The 21,984-nt window shown below is 42.3% G+C and overlaps 1 protein-coding gene across 5 annotated transcripts in view; it reads right to left on the reverse strand.

Moving 5' to 3' along the window:
* ESRP1 (epithelial splicing regulatory protein 1) overlaps positions 1-14,292 on the reverse strand; it is an 83,738-nt gene extending 69,446 nt beyond the window's left edge. For 4 of the 5 annotated variants that reach the window (XM_073679662.1, XM_073679663.1, XM_073679665.1 and 1 more), the window contains exons 1-2: positions 13,925-14,292; positions 13,578-13,706 (exon numbers count right to left, since the gene is read on the reverse strand). In XM_073679662.1, the coding sequence (XP_073535763.1) occupies positions 13,578-13,706; positions 13,925-14,059 (264 nt within the window). In that variant the 5' untranslated portion in view covers positions 14,060-14,292. The remainder of the gene's footprint in view (positions 1-13,577; positions 13,707-13,924) is intronic. The other variant, XM_073679664.1, reaches the window with a different exon arrangement.
* Positions 14,293-21,984: the final 7,692 nt, after the last annotated feature.

Here is a 21,984-nt window from a genome sequence, read left to right on the forward strand (position 1 = left end):
AGAGTAGGGTTCAGCCATCTTTGCCCATACGTACGGCATTCCCTTCTATAATGTTTGGTTACCAATGAAATGTATCATAGGTATTCTGATGATCCCTGAATGTGTAGGTGTAAAATGGTCAAAATATGCAGTCACATTGCACATTAATTCACACACACAGGATTTGTTGCAGAATGTTCTGCAGAAAACCCATGTGCTTATTGTTAAAACAACCCTTTTCACATATATGAAAGCAAATTTCGGTGCCGAAACTTCTGCCACATTTGCTTCAGCATAATACCACAATTTATCGCCACATCTAAATGCAGCCTAGAGCAGTATCCTCAGACATATTAGCCTCGGTTGATTGGCAAGAGCTCCATAATTACGGTAATCTTCAGGTCAGAAGAATGTGGAACAAATGTACAGTACAGACCAAAAGTTTGGACACACCTCATTTAAAGATTTTTCTGTATTTTCATGGCTATGAAAATTGTACATTCACACTGAATGCATCAAAACTATGAATTAACACATGTGGAATTATATACTTAAAAAAAGTGTGACACAACTGAAAATATGTCTTATATTCTAGGTTCTTCAAAGTAGCCACCTTTTTCTTTGATGACTGCTTTGCACACTCTTGGCATTCTCTTGATGAGCTTCAAGAGGTAGTCACTGGAAATGGTCTTTCAACAATCTTGAAGGAGTTCCCAGAGATACTTAACACTTGTTGGCCCTTTTGCCTTCACTCTGCGGTCCAGCTCACCCCAAACCATCTCGATTGGGTTCAGGTCTGGTGACTGTGGGGGACAGGTGATCTTGAGTAGCACCCCATCACTCTCCTTCTTGGTCAAATAGCCCTTACACAGCCTGGAGGTGTGTTTGGGGTCATTGTCCTGTTGAAAAATAAATGATGGTCCAACTAAACGCAAACCGGATGGAATAGCATGCCGCTGCAAGATGCTGTGGTAGCCATGCTGGTTCAGTATGCCTTCAATTTTGAATAAATCCCCAACAGTGTCACCAGCAAAGCACCCCCACACCATCACACCTCCTCCTCCATGCTTCACGGTGGGAACCAGGCATGTAGAGTCCATCCGTTCATCTTTTCTGCGTCGCACAAAGACACGGTGGTTGGAACCAAAGATCGCAAATTTTGACTCCTCAGACCAAAGCACAGATTTCCACTGGTCTAATGTCCATTCCTTGTGTTCTTTAGCCCAAACAAGTCTCTTCTGCTTGTTGCCTGTCCTTAGCAGTGGTTTCCTAGAAGCTATTTTACCATGAAGGCCTGCTGCACAAAGTCTCCTCTTAACAGTTGTTGAAGAGATGTGTCTGCTGCTAGAACTCTGTGGCATTGACCTGGTCTCTAATCTGAGCTGCTGGCAACCTGCGATTTCTGAAGCTGGTGACTAGGATAAACTTATCCTCAGAAGCAGAGGTGACTCTTGGTCTTCCTTTCCTGTGGCAGTCCTCATGTGAGCCAGTTTCTCTGTAGCCCTTGATTGTTTTTTGCAACTGCACTTGGGGACACTTTCAAAGTTTTCCCAATTTTTCACAATGACTGACCTTCATTTCTTAAAGTAATGATAGGCACTCGTTTTTCTTTACTTAGAATTTGTATTATGGCAAGAAAAAAGCAGCTAACACTCTATTCAGTAGGACTATCAGCTGTGTATCCACCAGACTTCTGCACAACACAACTGATGGTCCCAACCCCATTTATAAGGCAAGAAATCCCACTTATTAAACCTGACAGGGCACATCTGTGAAGTGAAAACCATTTCCGGTGACTACCTCTTGAAGCTCATCAAGAGAATGCCAAGAGTGTGCAAAGCAGTCATCAAAGCAAAAGGTGGCTACTTTGAAGAACCTAGAATATAAGACATATTTTCAGTTGTTTCACACTTTTTTGTTAAGTATATAATTCCACATGTGTTAATTCATAGTTTTGATGCCTTCAGTGTGAATGTACAATTTTCATAGTCATGAAAATACAGAAAAATCTTTAAATGAGAAGGTGTGTCCAAACTTTTGGTCTGTACTGTATTTCCTGTTTTAGGGTCAATTTTGAGCATAAAGACTAAACTTTCACAAATAGAAATGCAATCTATATAAAATACATTCACTCGCCGTATGATGCACCATAAAATGTTTCTTCCTTCGCCCAATCGTAATAAAATTATCTGATCACGTTTAAAATCAATTTATTCTTATTATTAATATAAATGTGCATATTGTATTTATTCAATGCAAATACATTTAACCTAGATTCACAAAGCGTTAACCACCATGGTGCCCTAAAGGCATCTTATACACCTGTACTATACTAAGCGTGTGGATGTACTAATATTCTTATTCAGTCTGGCCACTTAGAGAAGCATGTTTGAGCATGTACAAGCCAAAGAAGCAAAAAAGACCAGACCCCTCTTAAAAAAAAGAGTGCAAATACAAAAAAAAACACACTTGATGGAAAACAGAGTTCGGACAAATGTACAAACTAGTATAGATATTGGATGAAAATATTCTGCACTGTACTGTTCTGCCTACCCTATTTCATAATGGGTGCCATTTATCATCCATTAGATTTACTGCATATATTTATGTTACTCACTTATATAGCGCCATTAATTCCACAGCGCTTTACAGACATTATCATCACTGTCCCCATTGGGGACACCACAATGTTTCAGAGAAAAACAACATACGTTAAAAGCCAACGATGACCGAGCCACACTGGAGACTAGTCAGACAGCAGGGTCCTCGGCGGCTTCTCCCCACTCGCTGCCCTGAATTGACAGATCTCTGCCTACCTACACAAATAGGGAGAGACCTGTCACTCCAGGGCAGCGGGAGGGGAGAAGCCTGTCCGCCTTGTCTGCAGCACGGCTCCGCCTTCAGTGGCTTTGAAAGTATGTTTTTCTCCAAAACACTGCAGCGTTTCAGAGTCAAATATACCTGGCTGAGATCATACAGCCAGTGCCTGATGCTGCCCTTGGATAGGCAGCATGTATGAGCTGTCAGGTTCCCTCTAAGCAACTTTTTAAATAGTTTTTAATTCAAACTATTTTGCTGCTGCAAAGTAACCAAGTCCTTTATCGTTCAGACACCACACCTGGACAGCTGCTCCACAAAAATGCTGGTGGTTTTGCCATAGTTCTTGAGGTGGCTCCACCGCTGGTGTCTTTCACTCTTACTGTGAATTAGAGAGAGCAGGTGGTTTCTCAGCATAAGCATGTCATTTAATTGCTTCAGGTTTGGAAACCCTGAAGTGGTTAAAAAGCAACACAAGACTAAGCTTTTGGGGCTTTCAGGTGCAAAATTCACCTTAAAAAGACAACATGTGCACATAGCTGCAGCTCAGTTCTGATGGATTTCAACTCCTCCCCCCTCCATTTTCTCAGTGGTAAAGATATCAGGAGGGAGAGGGAGGGGGTTGTATAGATATAGGAGGATAATTAATACAATTAACTAAATTAAGGGAAAATAACCAAGTAAAATGTCTAGAGAAGTGTACCCACATCTCCAGAGTGCAATGACGCCGATAATTTGCATGGAGATCTCAGAATTGTGTTCAGCTGCCTTTCCTAGGAAATCTGATTCATGAACCTCTTGATAAAGCTTGGTCTGAAGCTCTGCAGTAGGCATTAAGCGGCATTGAAGGACCAGCCGTGGGTCCTGACCCAAACTCAATAACTTCATATATGCCCATGATGCTGCTGCGTTCAGGTCAGAGCACCCAAAGTAATCCCTTTTTCAGCTTTTGTTTGGCTTACGGTCCTGCAACTGAACTGCTCCTAGAAGTTTCCACCTTCTCTCACCACCACTTACTGTGGACGGGGTAGCAATAGCAGGTTAGAAATATGACGGAATCATCCTCCGATCAGTTCAGCTTATTTTGCTCCATTCTTATGTATATCAATGTAAATCACATGGTTTTATGAGTGGCCAAATAAGCTAAATCAACTAACTTGAGGACAAGACCATATACACGAATGGCTCCGTACACAATAAGACTTAAAGTTGGCCAAACGTGTTTGGTCTCCTGCTAAACAAAAAGACCTCTGGCAGCACCTTTCCCTCCTTTTCCCAATGAAAATCCATCAATGTTTAGCAGAGCCTAGGCTTTAAATGTATGGAGGATTCGGGAGAGAAAGCCATTTGCCAAAGAAGGGTCCCAAGGCCTTAAGCCCCCAATGTATGTTGGATAGCTGTCTGTCGAACAATGGTTTGGCCAATCATTCAGATGGAAACCTGTATATGGCCATTTTGGGCATAATGGAGTGGTCACCCTGCCATGAACTCCTGTATTTTCTATGCGAGAGCTACTTCCACACATCCCTGGCGTTGGCTTATCTCATACTATCCTTATTGAAAGAATTACCAAGTATGGGACTGACAAAGCTACGGTTAGGCTGTGTGCCCACTATGCGTTGAAGCGTTTCTGCAGCGGCAATTCCGCTGCAGAAACGTTTAAAAAACGCTAGGTAGAAGGTCTGCCATGTTCCCCAATGATAATCCGCATGTGCTGTGCACATGCTGTGGAAATTTCCGCTGTGGATTATCATTGCGGAAAAATGAGCAGCACTACCAATTATTTTGCGGAATCGCGGCATTTTCACCGCCATTGACTTGCATTGAATCGCATAATCTGCATCACAACATGTGTACATGCGGATATCATGCGGTTCAATGTGCGGATGGTACCCGGGTTTGGAGAAGAGGAGACTCCCCTCCAGACCCGGGTACCATAGTACCTGTAAAGAATAAGATAAAAAAAATATACATTATACTTACCATCTGATAGCCCGCGGTCTTCATAGCGATTCGTCCTGGCTTCCCGGCAGCTCGCGATGGTCTAAAAGGACCTGCCATAACGTCATTTAGTCATGTGATGGGTCGCATGACCCGTCACATGACTAAATGACGTCATGGAAGGTCCTTTTAGACCACCGCGAGACACCAAACGGATCGGATAAGGACACTGGGGGCCATCAGAAGGTAAGTATATTCATTTTTTACCATTCTTTTACGGTCACAATATATAAATCCATGCCGGTTGCATGGATTTATATAGTGTGACCAAGTTGTCAAGCCCTTTCCAAGTGATGCTAAAAATCGCTTGGAAAGCGCTTGCCAACCCGCATTCGGAAATGCATGTGAAGAACGCTTCACATCCGCATGTCCCTGGCAGGAAAAACGCATGTACAATCCGCATGCGTTTTTTCTGCCAGGGAGAAGCAGAAACGCTCAAAAAAATCCGGAGCATTTCTGCATCGTGGGTACTTAGCCTTAAGTGGATCTGTCCTGGCCCCAGTGTTGTTCAACATTTTTATAAATGATCTAGACAAGGGAATTGAAGGTAAACTAATCAAATTTTCAGACGATGCAAAGCTAAAAGCGATAGCTAACGCTAGAGAATACAAAAGATTCACAAGAATCCAGATAAGCTTCAACAATGGGCCCTTGTGGATTGTGAGCCCTCGCGGGCAGGGTCCTCGCTCCTCCTGTACCAGTCGCGGTCACATTGTGTTCAAGATTATTGTACTTGTATTTGCTATGCATACCCCTTTTCACATGTAAAGCGCCAAGGAATAAATGGCGCTATAATAATAAATAATAATAGTAATGGGCAGCGACTAATAGAATGGTATTTAACAGGGAGAAATGCAAGAAGAAAAACAAAACGGATATCTACAGAATGGGAGGAATAGAATTAAGCAACAGCAAGTGTGAAAAAGACTTGGGTATACTAATAGATCACAGACTGCACACGAGTCAACAGTGATCATCCTTATTCTCATTTGCATATGGAAGCAATGGAATGAAACTGAAAGGGAGATGACACATTAGAAAAAACTTTTTGACAGTGATCAATGAGTGGAACAGGCGGCCACGAGAGATGGCGATGTGGCGCCCCTGAAGGTTCGGTCGCCACAGGGGTACTGCATCTCTTTAATGAGGTGTGGTATCTCTCCTTCGAGGTAAGGATGGTGCAATTGTCAGGACCTCACCTCTCATCCAACACCACACTACTCCCACCTGTGGGGGGCTCATATGCACCAGGGTGCTGCCCCAGCCAGGATAAGTGGAGATGGGGGAACCAAAAGATAGGGGGAACCTAGTAGTGGGTGAGGGTGGAGGACACACTTAGAGGTTGCACAACAAAAATTCATATTTAATAAACAGCCATCTTGGGCTTATGGTCTTTTGATTGTGATCTTCATCACTGAACGTGGCTTTCTATGTGAACCTGCAGTTGATGGGGACACGGTCCTCGTACTCTGGCCTTGAGTCGAGTAGAGGGCAAGAGTTAACGGCTGTCTCTACCCGGTCAAGGTCCCTACCCAAGAAGGCCTGGAGGGGAGTAGAGGAGACAAGCTCCACAGGCAAAAGGATCCCAGGGGGATGCAGACGGAGCGGCATACGCCACCTGTCCTCACTATTCTGGCCTAGTCAGAGGGATTCCTGCTGCAAAAGGGGTACCGGCCCCCGATATCTGACTGTCACTTCACGTCTTAGTCGGAGAAGCCCGGAGGCTCAGTGGATCCCACCGGGTAACGGACGGAGCGGAGTCGCCACCCGTACCCATGTTCTGTGCATAGACCAGAGGGAGACCCGGCCTTAGTACACGCACCAAATACGGACAGGAGAGAACTTAGTGGGAAAAGTCTAGGAACACTCTGGTGCGGGGTCCTGACCAAAGCACCTGAACTACTCCGAGGTTGTCGGACCCCCGGTCCTGGTGGCCGCAGCGCGCCGTGAGGAGCAGGGAGAAGCCTTGCAGCTGTGCATTCTACCGTGAGTAAAGCTTGGAAGACTACCCCTATGGCCTCCGGTTTCTTATTGCAACGCGGCGCCGCACCACATCTCCCACTACGGTTCCCATCCTCATGTTCTCTCTGCCCTGAGGCCCTGCTCCGCCTGTGGGGAGTAGTATCATCTCCGGCTGCCAGTACATCCCACCTCAGAGGACTGAACGCAGCGCTGGTGGGGAAATCACCAGACACCACGGGTGGCGTAGTCAATATAACCACTCGATTAACACCAACCCTGAAAGCCCATTACACCCTTTTAAATGTGATGGCCCTGGGCACGGAACGGGTGCAGGCCACGGCTACAATCCACCAAACATCTGACACAGCTCCGAGTACCCCCATCTCTCAGGGCATAGCTGCGAGCGTCACACAGCGAGATATCCTTCAATGGAAGTCTTCGAATAGAGGCTGGACAGATATCTGTCTGAGATGGTTTAGTGAATCCTGCATTGAGCAGGGGGTTGGACAAGATGACCCTGGAGGTCCCCTCCAACTCTAACATTTTATGGTTCTATAATCTCTGTAGAACAAGAGGATCTTTAGTTGTAAATTGTATATTCTGTATCTTTAAGTTCCTAGATATCACCTGTTGGGGGACCCATCAATAGTAACAGGTTCGCCCGACATTCGTCTAATGTGTATGAGGCCTTTATTCTCATATCAACACTTGTAATCTAAAAACCAAAAGTGTAAAACTATGACAGACTATAATTAGAAGTTTCACACCTGATCTGTGCTCTGGGTCCACTCCTGATTTTGACTACAAAAATACTGATGTGTGAATAAGACCTAAGGCTACATTCAAATGGACGGTACAGGTACCCATAGGATGTCATTGATCTATCCATCCATCCTCTCTCATCCATTTTAAAAATGAATCGGGTGACCTTTTCTCCAGCCCCTGGGCAGATTCCTGGGAACCGCAATGCTCAGACTGGAGGACCAGTTTTACCAGTCGCTGGCCCCTTAACTCTTTCTTGCTCTGCAAGCACGCAGTGTTCACTACTGAACATTGCGAAGCATGCAATGAAGAAGTACATCTCAATGCTGGTCAGTGGCAGCTTAGGACGTTCTTTGCAGGCAGAGATAGCGTGCAACATGCTCCCATACCAAGGATGAAGACAGCAGTGGCAGCCCCAGAGTCTCCCATGTGATGCCTATGCCCATGCCCCAGCCCCTTCCATGTGATGCCTCCCACTGCTTGAGTTCTATAGTGTGAGCAGTGATTCATTTTGCACTTTTAGGAGACCTGCAGTGTAATATACATCAGTGTGTTTAGTACAACTTACTGCTGCGAGTTCTTTACAAAACTTATTACAAAGAGTCGACTGCGCTCCGGAACAATATAAACCTGGGAAAGCAGTTGTGAGTAGCAGCACACCACCTAACATCAAAGCCTCAGAGAGGAGCAGCTCCAGCCATCAAATTAGGGAGGGGGGAGTTAATTAAATTGTTTTATCAAATATGGCTGGGTAATTTTTAAGTTAATAATTTTGTACGACCCTCGAATGATTGTATAAATATCCAAATGGACCTTGAAGAAAAAAGGTTCCCCATCCATGGTCTAAACTCAGACTTTGAGAATGTCCTAGTCATCTGTTTAGTGGATCAGACTGCCTTAATTACAGAATATAGAAAAAAAAAAAAAAAAAAGTTTAAAAATGGATGACACGAGAGAATAATTGTCCATTTTTCTGATGGATTAAAAAACCAACATATGTGTGAATGCAGCTTAGTGGGCATCTTATGGCCCAACGTGATCTATGGGTCTGTTCTGTGCGGACCCACAAAAGCATCATCTAGTACACAAGACAGCTAGACACATACTAAAACATAAAACTCTCTCTAACTCCACTCTATTCCAATGTTTTCATTAATGCATATGTAGAAAAAAAAAAAAAAACACCAATAGCACTTGTACGTGAAAATGACATCTGAATTAGGCTTAAACAATCATTTGCCAAATATAAACCTGTACCATGAGCGACACTTAAAATCAACTGCACCTTTACCTAGGCCTTCTAAAAATATCCATCAATAAAAAGGTCATTCTAAGCATGCACAGGTTTGACATTTCTCTTTCCTATAATTCCACAAAGAGTTAACATATCAGAAGTATTGAATACAATGAGACCGGGTAGAGTTACATGTTGGGTGCCAGGTAGTTGCTCAGCACAACGTACAATGTACCAAACAAAATACTGAGCACGTGCCCCAAACCATTCCACATGGTAAATACTCCAGGCTCATCTGACCATGCACAGTGCAGTCATGTCAGAATAAGCTTCATTTAAGCAAGTGTGAAGACGCACAATGCAAAACCCAAAAAAAAAAAAAAAAAAAAAAAAAAAAAAAAAAAAGTATATAATTTACACTTCGCCTTGTTCTAAACTATAGAAATAAAGTGCAGAGATACTCAAATAAGCATTTATAAGGAAACAGCAATCTAATTTTTTTAATGAGAAACTATAATGCAGAAAATAGTGCAATGCAAAAATAGGGGCTACAATAAGTAGCGGTTTACAGGCCCCTTCATTATGCTAATGACAATCACCTGCACATGCTAAAAGGAATTTCTGCAGATGCCCTGCTCTATCTGGCCAATTCTATACATTGTCATACATACACTTTTCAAATAGCCATGTATATCAACATCCTCAGTGCTGTCTGTATGAAGGGGGCTGGCTGACTGCTTGTTTCTATAGCATAACCAGCCCATTTCTCTGTCTACTCATTACCTGTGACAGAAGGGGGCTAGCATAGCTACTAAAAAGGTCAGTCAGCACCCTCCACTGTCATAGCCAATGCACAGACACAAGGGGAGTCTCGAATGGCTTCTTTTGATAGCTTGATAGAGATAGAGATATTATATATATATATATATATATATATATATATATATATATATATATATATATATATATATATATATATATATATATATAATTTTTCTTTTAGTTAAAAAAATAAATAAATAGAAAAGTGCCCAAATTGAATGGTCCTGGCTGTTAAAGCACACCTGTCAGCAGGATTGTGCTCTGTAAACTACATACACTGTCAGGTAGGCAACATTACACTGATTAAAATGATACCTTGGTTGATGAAATCCATCCTGTGGTTCTTGTGTAATCTTTACTTTCAGTTTGGAGATAATGATATGCTCGTGCTTCCGGGCGGTGCACTATCTGGTGCTCTGCTTACATATTCATCTGTATGCTCTTATGACAGGTCACTGATCCTTCACTGACCTGCCTCCTATTTTACATAATGCATCTAGTAGTGTGGGGCTAAGTAAAATAGGAGACAGGTCAGTGAAGGCACAGTAAGCTGTCATAAGAGCATACAGATGAATAAGTAATAGAGCGCCCCCCCACAGGCCGCCCCGAAGCACGAGCATATCATTATCTCCAACCTGAAAGTAAAGATTACACAAGAACCACAGAGCGGATTTCATCAACCAAGGTATCATTTTAATCAGTGTAATGTCACCCACCTGACAGTGTATGTAGTATACTGACCACAATCCTGCTGACAGGTGCTCACACAGTCTATATATTCATGTAAAACAGTGGTTTTACAATGGAAAATTTAGATGGTCCAATATCGCAGGTACATTTGTCTATTACAGTGGCCTGTGAGTTTAGGCACGTTGGAAGCTGCAGCCACAATGTATAGACGAGGAGTCCATAGCTGGTCACAAATGTAGCGGGGATTTTAAATCAACATACAGTCAAAATGATTTTCTGGCAAGTCACAGATACATCGCTGAAGACCTATGCTGGACCACTAATTAATTCCTAAATAAAACGTGCTTTATAGGATGTCAAAAATATGAAACAAATATGGACAGTAATGGGGGCAAACACTCTGCCAACAGGTGGTTGAAGTGCAAATTGGAATGATTGTTAGCTTCCACAAATTTTGCATGTAGATGCATCATTACACATCAACAAAACAATGTTTATAAAAAAAAAAAAAGCTAAAGACCTAAAATCTGCTAGTCATCAAGAGGATGTTTAGACTGACACTGATTTCTCCCGAGAATGTGCCACTGATGATCCGTTCAAGAATTATCCTTTGTGTTGTACGCTATACAATGATGCTAATCCTAGATTTTCCATGTTCAAAATTTCTGTGGCAAATAGTTTTTATTCTGGCACACAAACAGCTGGATTTTTCTTGGAGCGCATGTATTGGCATGACAATAACCCCAATGACAGATTGGATAAGGTTTGCTGCTTGCACAGAATCCACACCTAAAAACGGTGCTTCCATGCTGCATAAATACAGCATCAAAAACCCTGCAGTATTTTTTCCTGTGCACAAAATCTGCGCATAAGATTTCATGGAAACTCACGCCCACTGCGCGTTTAAAGATGCTGGTAAACTGGGATTTATTTATTTTTCCCCATGGACTTCTATGGGCAAGCTGAAAAAAAAAAAAAAAAAAAACACACAAGTGTAGACGCAAAGCTTTTCTGTACTAAACATAAAAAAAAAATTGAAAGAAAAAATAAATGTGTGTATTTGAGTGAACACGTGCGGATAAAAAGCAACATTCAATATTATTCAAACTTGTAACTTGTGAATATACCCTTATAACATGACCTGCAAACTGAACATAGCACAGGGGTTATTTGCATGGTGGTATTATGTATCCGGTTCCCTTGGAAAAGTCTTATGTTAGCAATAACAACAAATGACAGGGCAGAGAAAACGATAGGGAGAAGAAACATTAGCACTTGCATTAAAACCACTGAACGTAGTGGGTAAAATATAGAATGTATACATTTTATACACAAAGATACATATTCTAAAACCGGTGCCATATTACAGTACTAGAATACATCGGATAACAATGACATGCCGTGGTGCCCACTACTGGAGAATAAAACCTCTGGAGACTTCACGTCCCAGAGGTGTGAGATAGTCATCCGGAATAATCCGTCCCACCTCCAGGAAAGGCGGCACCACCCGGATCTCTGCGCTTGTGCGATTACGGGCTACCAACAGACGGATTATGGGCGAACAACGCCACAGCTGTAGTTGTGCAAAGCCACCTGTTTAGTTAATGACTTTGTGGGTGGAATGACACTCCGCACAAGAAAAAAATAAAAAAATCCAAAAACCTTGTCAATCACGTGTGAAACGAAAAGCAAAAAAAAAAGGGGGGGGGGGGGCACGCCTTAAGGTAAACTCTACAGCTGGAGGGGGTCCAGGACATAACCCTACCATACATATCTATTCAGCAGGTAAAGGGTTAATTACAGAGCACGAGCGAGTGCAGCAGACGGCACCGACAGCCGCCATGTTCCTAACCTGCGTGTAATGAAAGGCTTTCAGCAGTGGAAGAGTTAATGTGAGCACACACTGGAGCTCACTCATTTCACTTACTAACAAGGAGGTCCTGACAACCGCCATGACCATTACTACTCCAGTATAACCAGCAAGTAACCCTACAGAGAATGGGGCATTGCCCAAAATGGACGCTTTTGTTGGTTGCAGTTTCTGAAAATGATTCCAAATATGGCGCAAATCTTAACTTTTATGGATACAAATTTACCAAAGTTTTGCACCAAGCAAGACCATTACGTTTGGTGACGAGAATTGCAGCCAGGAATTCACCGAATTGAATGATACGTGTTACACGGGTAACTTCCTCCCCTTTCTCATAAGCAGACAGGAACCTCAAAGTTTGGAGCAATGCTACAAAAATAATGGTGCCGCCATATTATTTCTCATTTCACATGCGAGGACGATGTGACAGGTCTGACCTGTCCACCATCCATGGAGATTTTACCTCAGGCAGAACCCTTCCCCGACTGCAGGGGGGATGATATGCTGCACGCTCCTCAGTGTAAGGAGGGGGCATTTCACTTTTTTCACCTCAAACAACAAAAGAACTAAAGGCCTCCGTCACACAGTTTAATTACGGCTTGTAAAACAAAAGATCCATAAATTTCGTGAGTTTTTGGCTGTTTATTTTTATCCAGACCTGTGTTTTTCAAGTCCTTTATAAAAACCTACATGAAAGCACCTGTTAAACACCACATCGAAATTTTTGGAAACTACAGCCTCATACAGATTTTTTTCTTGCCTAGGTTTCTCATCCATTTTTGGCCAGTGTGTCTATTTCAAATAGGAGGGGTTATAAAAAAAAAATTTAAGAAAAAAAAAAAAATAAAAAATCAGAATAATCATCATGCTATCTCAAGTGAGGAGGAGGGGTGGGGATATAAAAAAAATAAGAAAAATCTAAGGTCCTCCCACCCATTATACAATAATACATAAAAATTAAAATGAACTGCACCCATCTTTTATTTCATGGGTCTATTACTTTGAACGGGCAAGTTTGACCCATGTGTCTTTTTTTTTTTGCAGTCACATTGAAGCCCCCACTCCCCCGAATAAAAAACAAAACTTGAACAGCCCTATACACTATAAAGGGTATGTTGTCTATGCGTGGAAGAAACACGTACCCAAAAAAATGGGTCTACAGTAATGAAGTTCAGTAGCATCCCCCCCCCCCCCCCGAAAAATGGGTATAATTAATGTATAATATATATTTTTTTTTATTAGCAGGTTTTTACATTCATTTTATGCACCTCTATAGGTTGACATGATATATAATTATAGGTAGATATAAAATCACACACATATGTAGCACTTTGGTGTCAGGATATAGTGGTGATAAGTGCCATGCTGTCACAATAGCCCCATATCCCAGGTGCTGAGCTCCCAGGAGGGGGCTGTCTGGAGGCTCAGGGGGCTCCTCACCTGCTGCAGGGCTTGCTCCAGCTGTGGGGCCAGGTACAGGCTCTCGGCCTCGATCTTTGTGGCTTCTTTGCATTCTTCTGTCAGGTCCAGGTGGTCAGGTCTGACCTTCACGTCGTGCAGCTCCCCCACCTGCAACAGAAAGCAGCACAGAGGCACTTCAGCAAATGCTCTGCCCTCACCAATTATGGGCACTGCTGCAGGGTGACCCGTGCATGGTGTCTCCAGGGCCCAGGTGCAGCTCTGCAGACTCCATTTTGCAGATGATGTGCCCCTCTCAGGTATCCTTCCTGCTCCCCCCCCAGCAGCAGCAGGTATAGGCATAGGGGGGTCTCCTGGTGGGCACTCACCTTCCTGTTGGCCAGATCTATCACTTTCCACAAGAGCTGGATGACTTCTTTCTCATCAGAGCCCAGCTTAGCACAGTTTGCCCCCGCAGTGCTTGTGAACAGAATCACCAGGTAATCCGGGGAAGCCGCAGTCATGATGGTTAACAAGTGGCAAAACAATTATATACAAAAAATATATAGAAAAAAAACATAAACTTTCACCTTCCCCCCAAAAAAAGTGAAAGAAAAGCCCCCCAAATACAGCACCACCCTACACCTTGAATCACCTCCACCTATAGATATGGAAGAGGACACCCTGGGGACCTGCACTCACTCTGCAGGAGGATCCAGGTTGGGGGGAGGGGAGGGAGAGGCCGGTTTTGCCTCTTTTTTGTTTTGCACTCCTGGAAGTGAACCAATACAATGCAGGCTGCGCCCCCAGCAGGCGTCCAGCAGTGGCTGCTGACTTGTCATTGGGATGGGTCGGCGCCGCCCCCTCCCACGTGGTCTCCAGGTAAGAGATACCTGGCCAGGTCGCTTCGGCTATTTTCGTACATTCCATTCGGCAGTTCTCGGCTACAGTCTCTCTGGCTCCCCCTACAGGCACTGATAAAAAGAAAATTCTGCTACCAATCTGTATAGTACACGTAAGATTTATGGTCATTGTGCAAAGGATGAAGAAGTTCTATTATTTATAGGACAAGGTCACAGAGGGCAATGTGCTGGTATCTGATGGCTGTAACCATCACTAGGGTATGTTATAATTATATATTATTATTAGTAGTAGTATATGTTATAATATCCAAAGCAGTCAGCAGTAAAAACACTGTATGATTGACCACAGGAGAAGTGTCATGTTTTTATTAATTGTACATTTAAAGAGTAACTAAATGTTTGCCCCTAAAAAAAATTATATATTTTTTCTATCCCTTTAAGTGCCTGCAGATTAGCGAGGGTCCGGGTCCTGAGTCTCCCACCGATCGCTTAAAAGACCACCTGATAAGTGCGCAGGTTAGAAGAGGAGAGCTCATAGCGCCTGCCTGAGGGGCTACGGATTCAATAGAAAGCATAGACTAGATTTAAAGGGGCAGCAGACAAGTCTGGAAATGTTTGGCAAATGTTTAGTTATTATTAATATTTATTATTATAGCGCCATTTATTCCATGGCACTTTACATGTGAATTACTCTTTAAATAAGGGTTCCCGTAGACGAGCGTATAATTCAGACGTGTGCTATCCGATTTTTAATTGGACAGCACATTGACCCATGTTATTTAATCGGGCTGTTCAGACAAATTATTTTTTTCTCGGTCCGAGTATCCGTGAGAACAAAATCGCTGCGTGCCTTCATCATAGTCTCGGATGAGACTCACACATTCAAGTCTATGGGTGAGAAAAAAAAATCGGATCCCGCACTGAACATCAGAGCGACATATGATTTTTACAGATAGATTTCTATTACAAACCTAGGACACTGCATGGGATCATGTGCTTGTTTTAATGTAGTTGTGTGAAAACGGATCATACACGGACGTAAAAAAAACCAGACACACGGACGGCACATGGATGAAAATCCGATATAAAGTAGATGACAATCATCTGAGTTTTCTGGTCGATTTTTCCTATACTCGTCTGTAGGCGCCATAAATTGCATTTCAGGAGCATTGATCATTGTGTTGTGTTGTTGTGTTCATGGACAGTTCCTTAAAAATAAGGACATTTTTTTTTACAGCGTCCTGGAATATTTAAAAAAAAGTGATCTTTGTGAAGCTGAAAGATCTTGAAGGAATTATTGTGATTGTAATCATCATCTTTTTGCAGCTTTTATAGTAAGTGAAATATATGTCTTCATATAAGTATTATGGCCAATAGACAGATATCACTTGTAATCTCTCGGTCCGAAGAAAGACAATGTGCATTGAGCTTTTTAGCGTTTCTAACAGGTTTTTCAAGAAATGTTTCTCTTTTGAGAAGTTTTTGAGGGAGTTTGTCTTTTTCCGAAGTCATTTTTGCAGCCTTTTCATTGGACTTCAGAGAAGTGATAAACACAAGTCTTTTTTCAAAACCTGAGGGAAAAAAAAGCTAAAAAAGCTCATCATATGAACCCCAATATGGATTTTCCATAGAAATGAGCAGAAAGGGCATGTGCACAGATGTCTTTTGGACGCCGGCGTACCGTCTGAGTTTTTGAAGCAGAAAAGCGGTGGCAGTGTTTTCCCTGAAGCATCTTTTCTCTTGTCGTTTTGGTCAGCAACTTTTTTTTTTCATTGTATTTATAAACTAGTGAGCGGCTTCCAAGTGATACTCGAAAAAATGTATGCCAAAATGTACCAGCCAAGCAGAAACCAAAAATACACATGTTTAGTCCATGTTCACACGTTCAGTTTTTGTAAGCCAAAACCAGGAGTGGGTGATAAATACAGAAGTGGTGACGTGTTTCTATTATACTTTTCCTCTGATTGTTCCTCTCCTGATTTTGGCTTACAAATACTGATGTAAAATACTGACCAAATACTGACCGTGTGAACGTGGCTTAAGTGAATAAATGGTGCCAGTGGCATCAGTGTTGTGCATCAGTGTTTTTCACGGATGGATAAAGAAAGAAATAAATGACAAAGCTTCTCCTATATTTTCCAATATTAAACACGAACCGCACACGGATGGCACACGGATGACATCAGTTTGCTGTATATGTTTTTCATGGGCTCGTAGACTTGTATTTTCCCTTTTCATCGCTACTGTAGGAAAAAAATGGACGTGTCACAGTCCATGAAAAACACATACATGTGAACAGCACCATAGATTATAATGGGTACGTGTTGTATCAGTGAAAAAAAACGGATATAACACGTAGGTGCAACACGGTCGTGTGAATGAGGCCTTAGTAGGAGCGCTCTGTACAGGAGTCGCCATAATCCCTGGGATGGGTCGCACTGACCCGTCATGTCTCTGGAGTTGGGCGTGGGCATTTTCCATGAATTGTAGTCAGACACAACTTTCGTTCTCACTTTCGCTCTGCTCATTATGTGCTTATGCCAATGAGCGGTACGGTAGCTCTGAAAGGCATTATAGTCTCACAGTGTCCTGATAGAAGATGATGCTAATCATAGGGCTGGGCCCCATTACATTACCATTTTATTAAAGCAAGCATTGTAGTATATATTCCTCACGTGTCATCAGCATCAAATTAGAAGGGATCCAGTTGCTAGTGCCCCATTGATCAAGACCAACAGGTTCCTGTCCCTAATTCACCCTGTAAGGGGTTAGGGATATGAAGCTCCCTCTCCAATAAATATGACGCCCTTGTTTTGGGTCCAGACTAGAACTAATTGGACAAATCTACAAAAACTTATGGTGGGAATTTTTACGGGGACCATAAACTGAGGGTGTCCTCATATGTAAACATACAATGGAGGACATTTATCAAAAGTGCTGCCAAGCAACAGTAGTAAACGTAGTAGCTGAAGACGACCAATCAGAGTTCACCTTTCACTTTTCACAGGCTCGTTGGACAATGAAAGAAGAAGCCTGATTGGTTGCCATAGCACCACTGGGGGAATTCTCCTTTATGTAGAATATCTGATTTATGTCTTTATTATCCATATCCGTTTGATTTCTTCCCAAGAGAAGTAAAACCATTTATGCTGCTGCTTCATTACTACTCCTCAGTTTACGGTCTCTAAGGTGGAGGAAGGTCCATTGCTGACTTTGCTATGTGGCCACAGATGTAGCTTGAAGCTCTAGGGCCCCAATGACTAATCTATAGCAGGGACCCCATCTGGGTGCAACAGCTACCTCTGCTCCCATTACACCTCTGGGATAGGTCTATTATCCTTAAATTGGATGACAACCCCTGTGGATTTTTAAAAGCATCCATGTTGACTTTCATTCAGCTTTAGACCTTATTCAGACATCTGTTTTTCTCACGTCCGAGTGACATTTTGATCAGAGATTGAGTGTGGTCCGAGTGTCATCCATTTTTCTCAGAGGTGGAAGAAAAAAAAGTTTCTCCATCTTCTCCTTTCTGACAGTACGAGGGAAAAATCGGGCCACACTCGGAAGTCAACTACAGTGGGGGCCAAAAGTATTGGCACCCCTGCAATTCTGTCAGATAATACTCAGTTTCTTCCTGAAAATGATTGCGATCACAAATTCTTTGGTATTATTATCTTCATTTAATTTGTCTTCAATGAAAAAACACAAAAAGAATTGTCCTAAAGCCAAATTGGATATAATTCCACACCAAACCTAAAAAAGGGGGTGGACAAAAGTATTGGCACTGTTTGAAAAATCATGTGATGCTTCTCTAATTCGTGTAATTAACAGCACCTGTAACTTACCTGTGGCACCTAACAGGTGTTGGCAATAACTAAATCACACTTGCAGCCAGTTAAGATGGATTAAAGTTGACTCAACCTCTGTCCTGTGTCCTTGTGTGTACCACACTGAGCATGGAGAAAAGAAAGAAGACAAAAGAACTGTCTGAGGACTTGAGAAACCAAATTGTGAGGAAGCATGAGCAATCTCAAGGCTACAAGTCCATCTCCAAAGACCTGAATGTTCCTGTGTCTTCCGTGCGCAGTGTCATCAAGAAGTTTAAAGCCCATGGCACTGTGGCTAACCTCCCTAGATGTGGACGGAAAAGAAAAATTGACGAGAGATTTCAACGCAAGATTGTGCGGATGGTGGATAAAGAACCTCGACTAACATCCAAACAAGTTCAAGCTGCCCTGCAGTCCGAGGGTACAACAGTGTCAACCCGTACTATCCATTGGCGTCTGAATGAAAAGGGACTGTATGGTAGGATACCCAGGAAGACCCCACTTCTTACCCCGAGACATAAAAAAGCCAGGCTGGAGTTTGCCAAAACTTACCTGAGAAAGCCTAAAACGTTTTGGAAGAATGTTCTCTGGTCAGATCAGACAAAAGTAGAGCTTTTTGTGAAAAAGCATCAACATAGAGTGTACAAGAAAAAAAAAGAGGCATTCAAAGAAAAGAACACGGTCCCTACAGTCAAACATGGCGGAGGTTCCCTGATGTTTTGGGGTTGCTTTGCTGACTCTGGCGCTGGACTGCTTGACCGTGTGCATGGCATTATGAAGTCTGAAGACTACCAACAAATTTTGCAGCATAATGTAGGGCCCAGTGTGAGAAAGCTGGGTCTCCCTCAGAGGTCATGGGTCTTCCAGCAGGACAATGACCCAAAACACACTTCCAAAAGCACTATAAAATGGTTTGAGAGAAAGCACTGGAGACTTCTAAGGTGGCCAGCAATGAGTCCAGACCTGAATCCCATAGAACACCTGTGGAGAGATCTCAAAATGGCAGTTTGGAGAAGGCACCCTTCAAATATCAGGGACCTGGAGCAGTTTGCCAAAGAAGAATGGTCTACAATTCCAGCAGAGCATTGTAAGAAACTCATTGATGGTTACTGGAAGCGGTTGTTCGCAGTTATTTTGGCTAAAGGTTGTGCAACCAAGTATTAGGCTGAGGGTGCCAATACTTTTGTCTGGCCCATTTTTGGAGTTTTGTGTGAAATGATTAATGATTTGATTTTTGCTTCATTCTCTTTTGTGCTTTTTCCTTGCAAGCAAATTAAATGAAGATAATAATACCAAAGAATTTGTGATTGCAATCATTTTCAGGAAGAAACTGAGTATTATCTGACAGAATTGCAGGGGTGCCAATACTTTTGGCCCCCACTGTATGTGTGTTTTGATTTTTTCATGGACCTATATTGCCCATTTTGAGCAGACTCTCAGATCAAAATTTTACATGTCTGTTTTTTTCAACAAACCACTTTGTCCGAGGAAAAAATCGGACATGTCAAAAACCCCATAGAATATCATAGGTACGAGTGCTATCAGTGAAAAACACGGATAGCACTCATACGAGACAAACCGAAGTCTGAATGAGCTCTTAAAGTGATAGTCCAGCAGGAGAAAGACGTTCCCACCTATGCATGGGATAATTTATTGCTTGATGGGGTTTAGACTACTGGGACCACATATGATTGCCAGAACAGGCTACTTTTATCCCCATAAAGGTGCAGTCAGTCTATGAATTGGACCAAGATCAGACCGCAGTACTTGGAGTGGCCATGGCTCTCCCATCCTGAGGGTGACAGTTGCATAGAAATTTATAAAGCTGTCATGCTCGGGTCGGGAGAGCCACCGGCATTGCGGTCCAATCTCAGTCCAATTTGTATGGCCTCCTGACTGCGCCCTTAGAATGGAGTAGTAGTGCAGCCGCTCTACCCATTCTCCATAGGACTGTCGGAGGGATGAACTCGACTTTCTTCAGCAGTCTCACAGGGAATAAATGGAGCGATATTTGCACTGCCACTCAATTCTAAGGCCACGGCCCCACTATCAGTAGTTGGTCAGTATTCGGTCAGTATATTTTCTCAGGAGTGGGAAATAAAACCTGGAGTCGGTGATAAATGCAGAATTGGTGACTTATTTCTATTATACCTTTTCTCTGATTGTTCCTCACCGGGTTTTGGCTCCCACTGCTGAGAAAAAATACTGACCGAATACTGACCAAATACTGATAATGGGGTCGTGGCCTAACAGGGATAAAAGTGCCCCATTCTAGTAATCTGAGGGTGTCCCAACAGTTGGACGTCCACCAGTATATAAGATATCACCTATCATGTTGAGAGGTAATCACAATGTCCTACCAAACATCCCCTTTAAGGACATGTTCACATCAAATTATGGACCTATGCTTTCTTTATACACCAGAAAAAGATCCTTCTTTTGTGGAATAGAATAATATAGAAGTCTGCACTCTCCCACCATATGGCCATTTTTCACTTTTGCCCTCCGTTTCTTTTATCCTTATCGTCTTCCAAGAGCCATAACGTTATGTTTTCTGCTCCTACATAGCCATATAAACTGTAGTTTTTAACAGCATTTTACCATATAATGTACTGAAAAAGAGGAAAAAAGAATCCAAGTGCAATGAAATGATAAAATATAGCAAAAATTCTGCCATTTTTTGGTTTTTATTTTGTTCAGTGTGAGGTATAAATAACCTAGCTACATGATTCTTTAGGTACAGTTATGACAATACCAAAGTTGTATATGAATTTTAATAGTTAAAAAAAAAAAAAAAATTTTTCTTAGAGCCATAACTTGATCAATGGAGCTGAGTGAGTGTTTGGCTTTTTGCATGGCGAGCTCTCGTTTTCATGGTTATCATTTTGGGGTACATAAATGGTTTTAATTGCTTTTTATTGCATTCTTTGAGGGAGGTGCCCGGAAAAAAAGCAAATTCTGGCATTTTGATTTGTAACAATTTGGCCTGCGGATGTCATGGTTATAACATTGAGTTCTTATTTTGTGACAGCAAAATTGCTCTGTAAACCTTTATCATACAAATGCAAAGTTTTTGTAGCAACTGACTAATTAGCTGTCAGTCAGGTCTATTTGAGGTGAAGTGAACAAGGATTCTACCCTTCAAGGTGAGAAGTCATTGAGTTGAGCGTCTTGACCCCTGAATAACTTACATATATAACTTATATATATATATATTATAACTTAGCTTGTATATTCTGCTGCCTTCAGACCGGGAAAATTGTCAAGTTTACTCTTTGGTCTTCCTTTAAAATTCTATTGGCATCAAATAATGATGATTTTTTTTTTCCAAACACCCATTATAATACGGTACATACTGATCATTGACTGAGCATGGAGTGCCAAAGGTGTCCTGATCTTACATAAAGTCCTAATACCCCATGGGCTCACTCTGAGAAGTTGTCTGTGTTGCACCCACATGCACAGCTGGGATGCACAGCTGTAAAATTTGTTTGGGAATAGGAAACATTGATCCTAAACATGTTAAATGGCTGTCTGCCGAACAATGGTTGAGCCGACCGTTTGGCCTACAGCTCTCCCATACACAGGAGTGCTAGCTCAGCCATAGCCTCCTTTATTCTCTATAAGACAGCTACTGCCAGACTCCTTTGTAGCGGTTTATCTCTTAGAGAACAAAAGGATAGACAGTCCAAAATCAGACATGCTGGATCCTTATCTCCCTGACAATCAATTGTCAGGGGCCCCCATACAGATTAGGTT

The sequence above is a fragment of the Phyllobates terribilis genome, unplaced genomic scaffold (assembly GCF_046119375.1).
Source record: "Phyllobates terribilis strain yellow unplaced genomic scaffold, ASM4611937v1 Scaffold_4__5_contigs__length_816908805, whole genome shotgun sequence".
NCBI lineage: Eukaryota > Metazoa > Chordata > Amphibia > Anura > Dendrobatidae > Phyllobates > Phyllobates terribilis.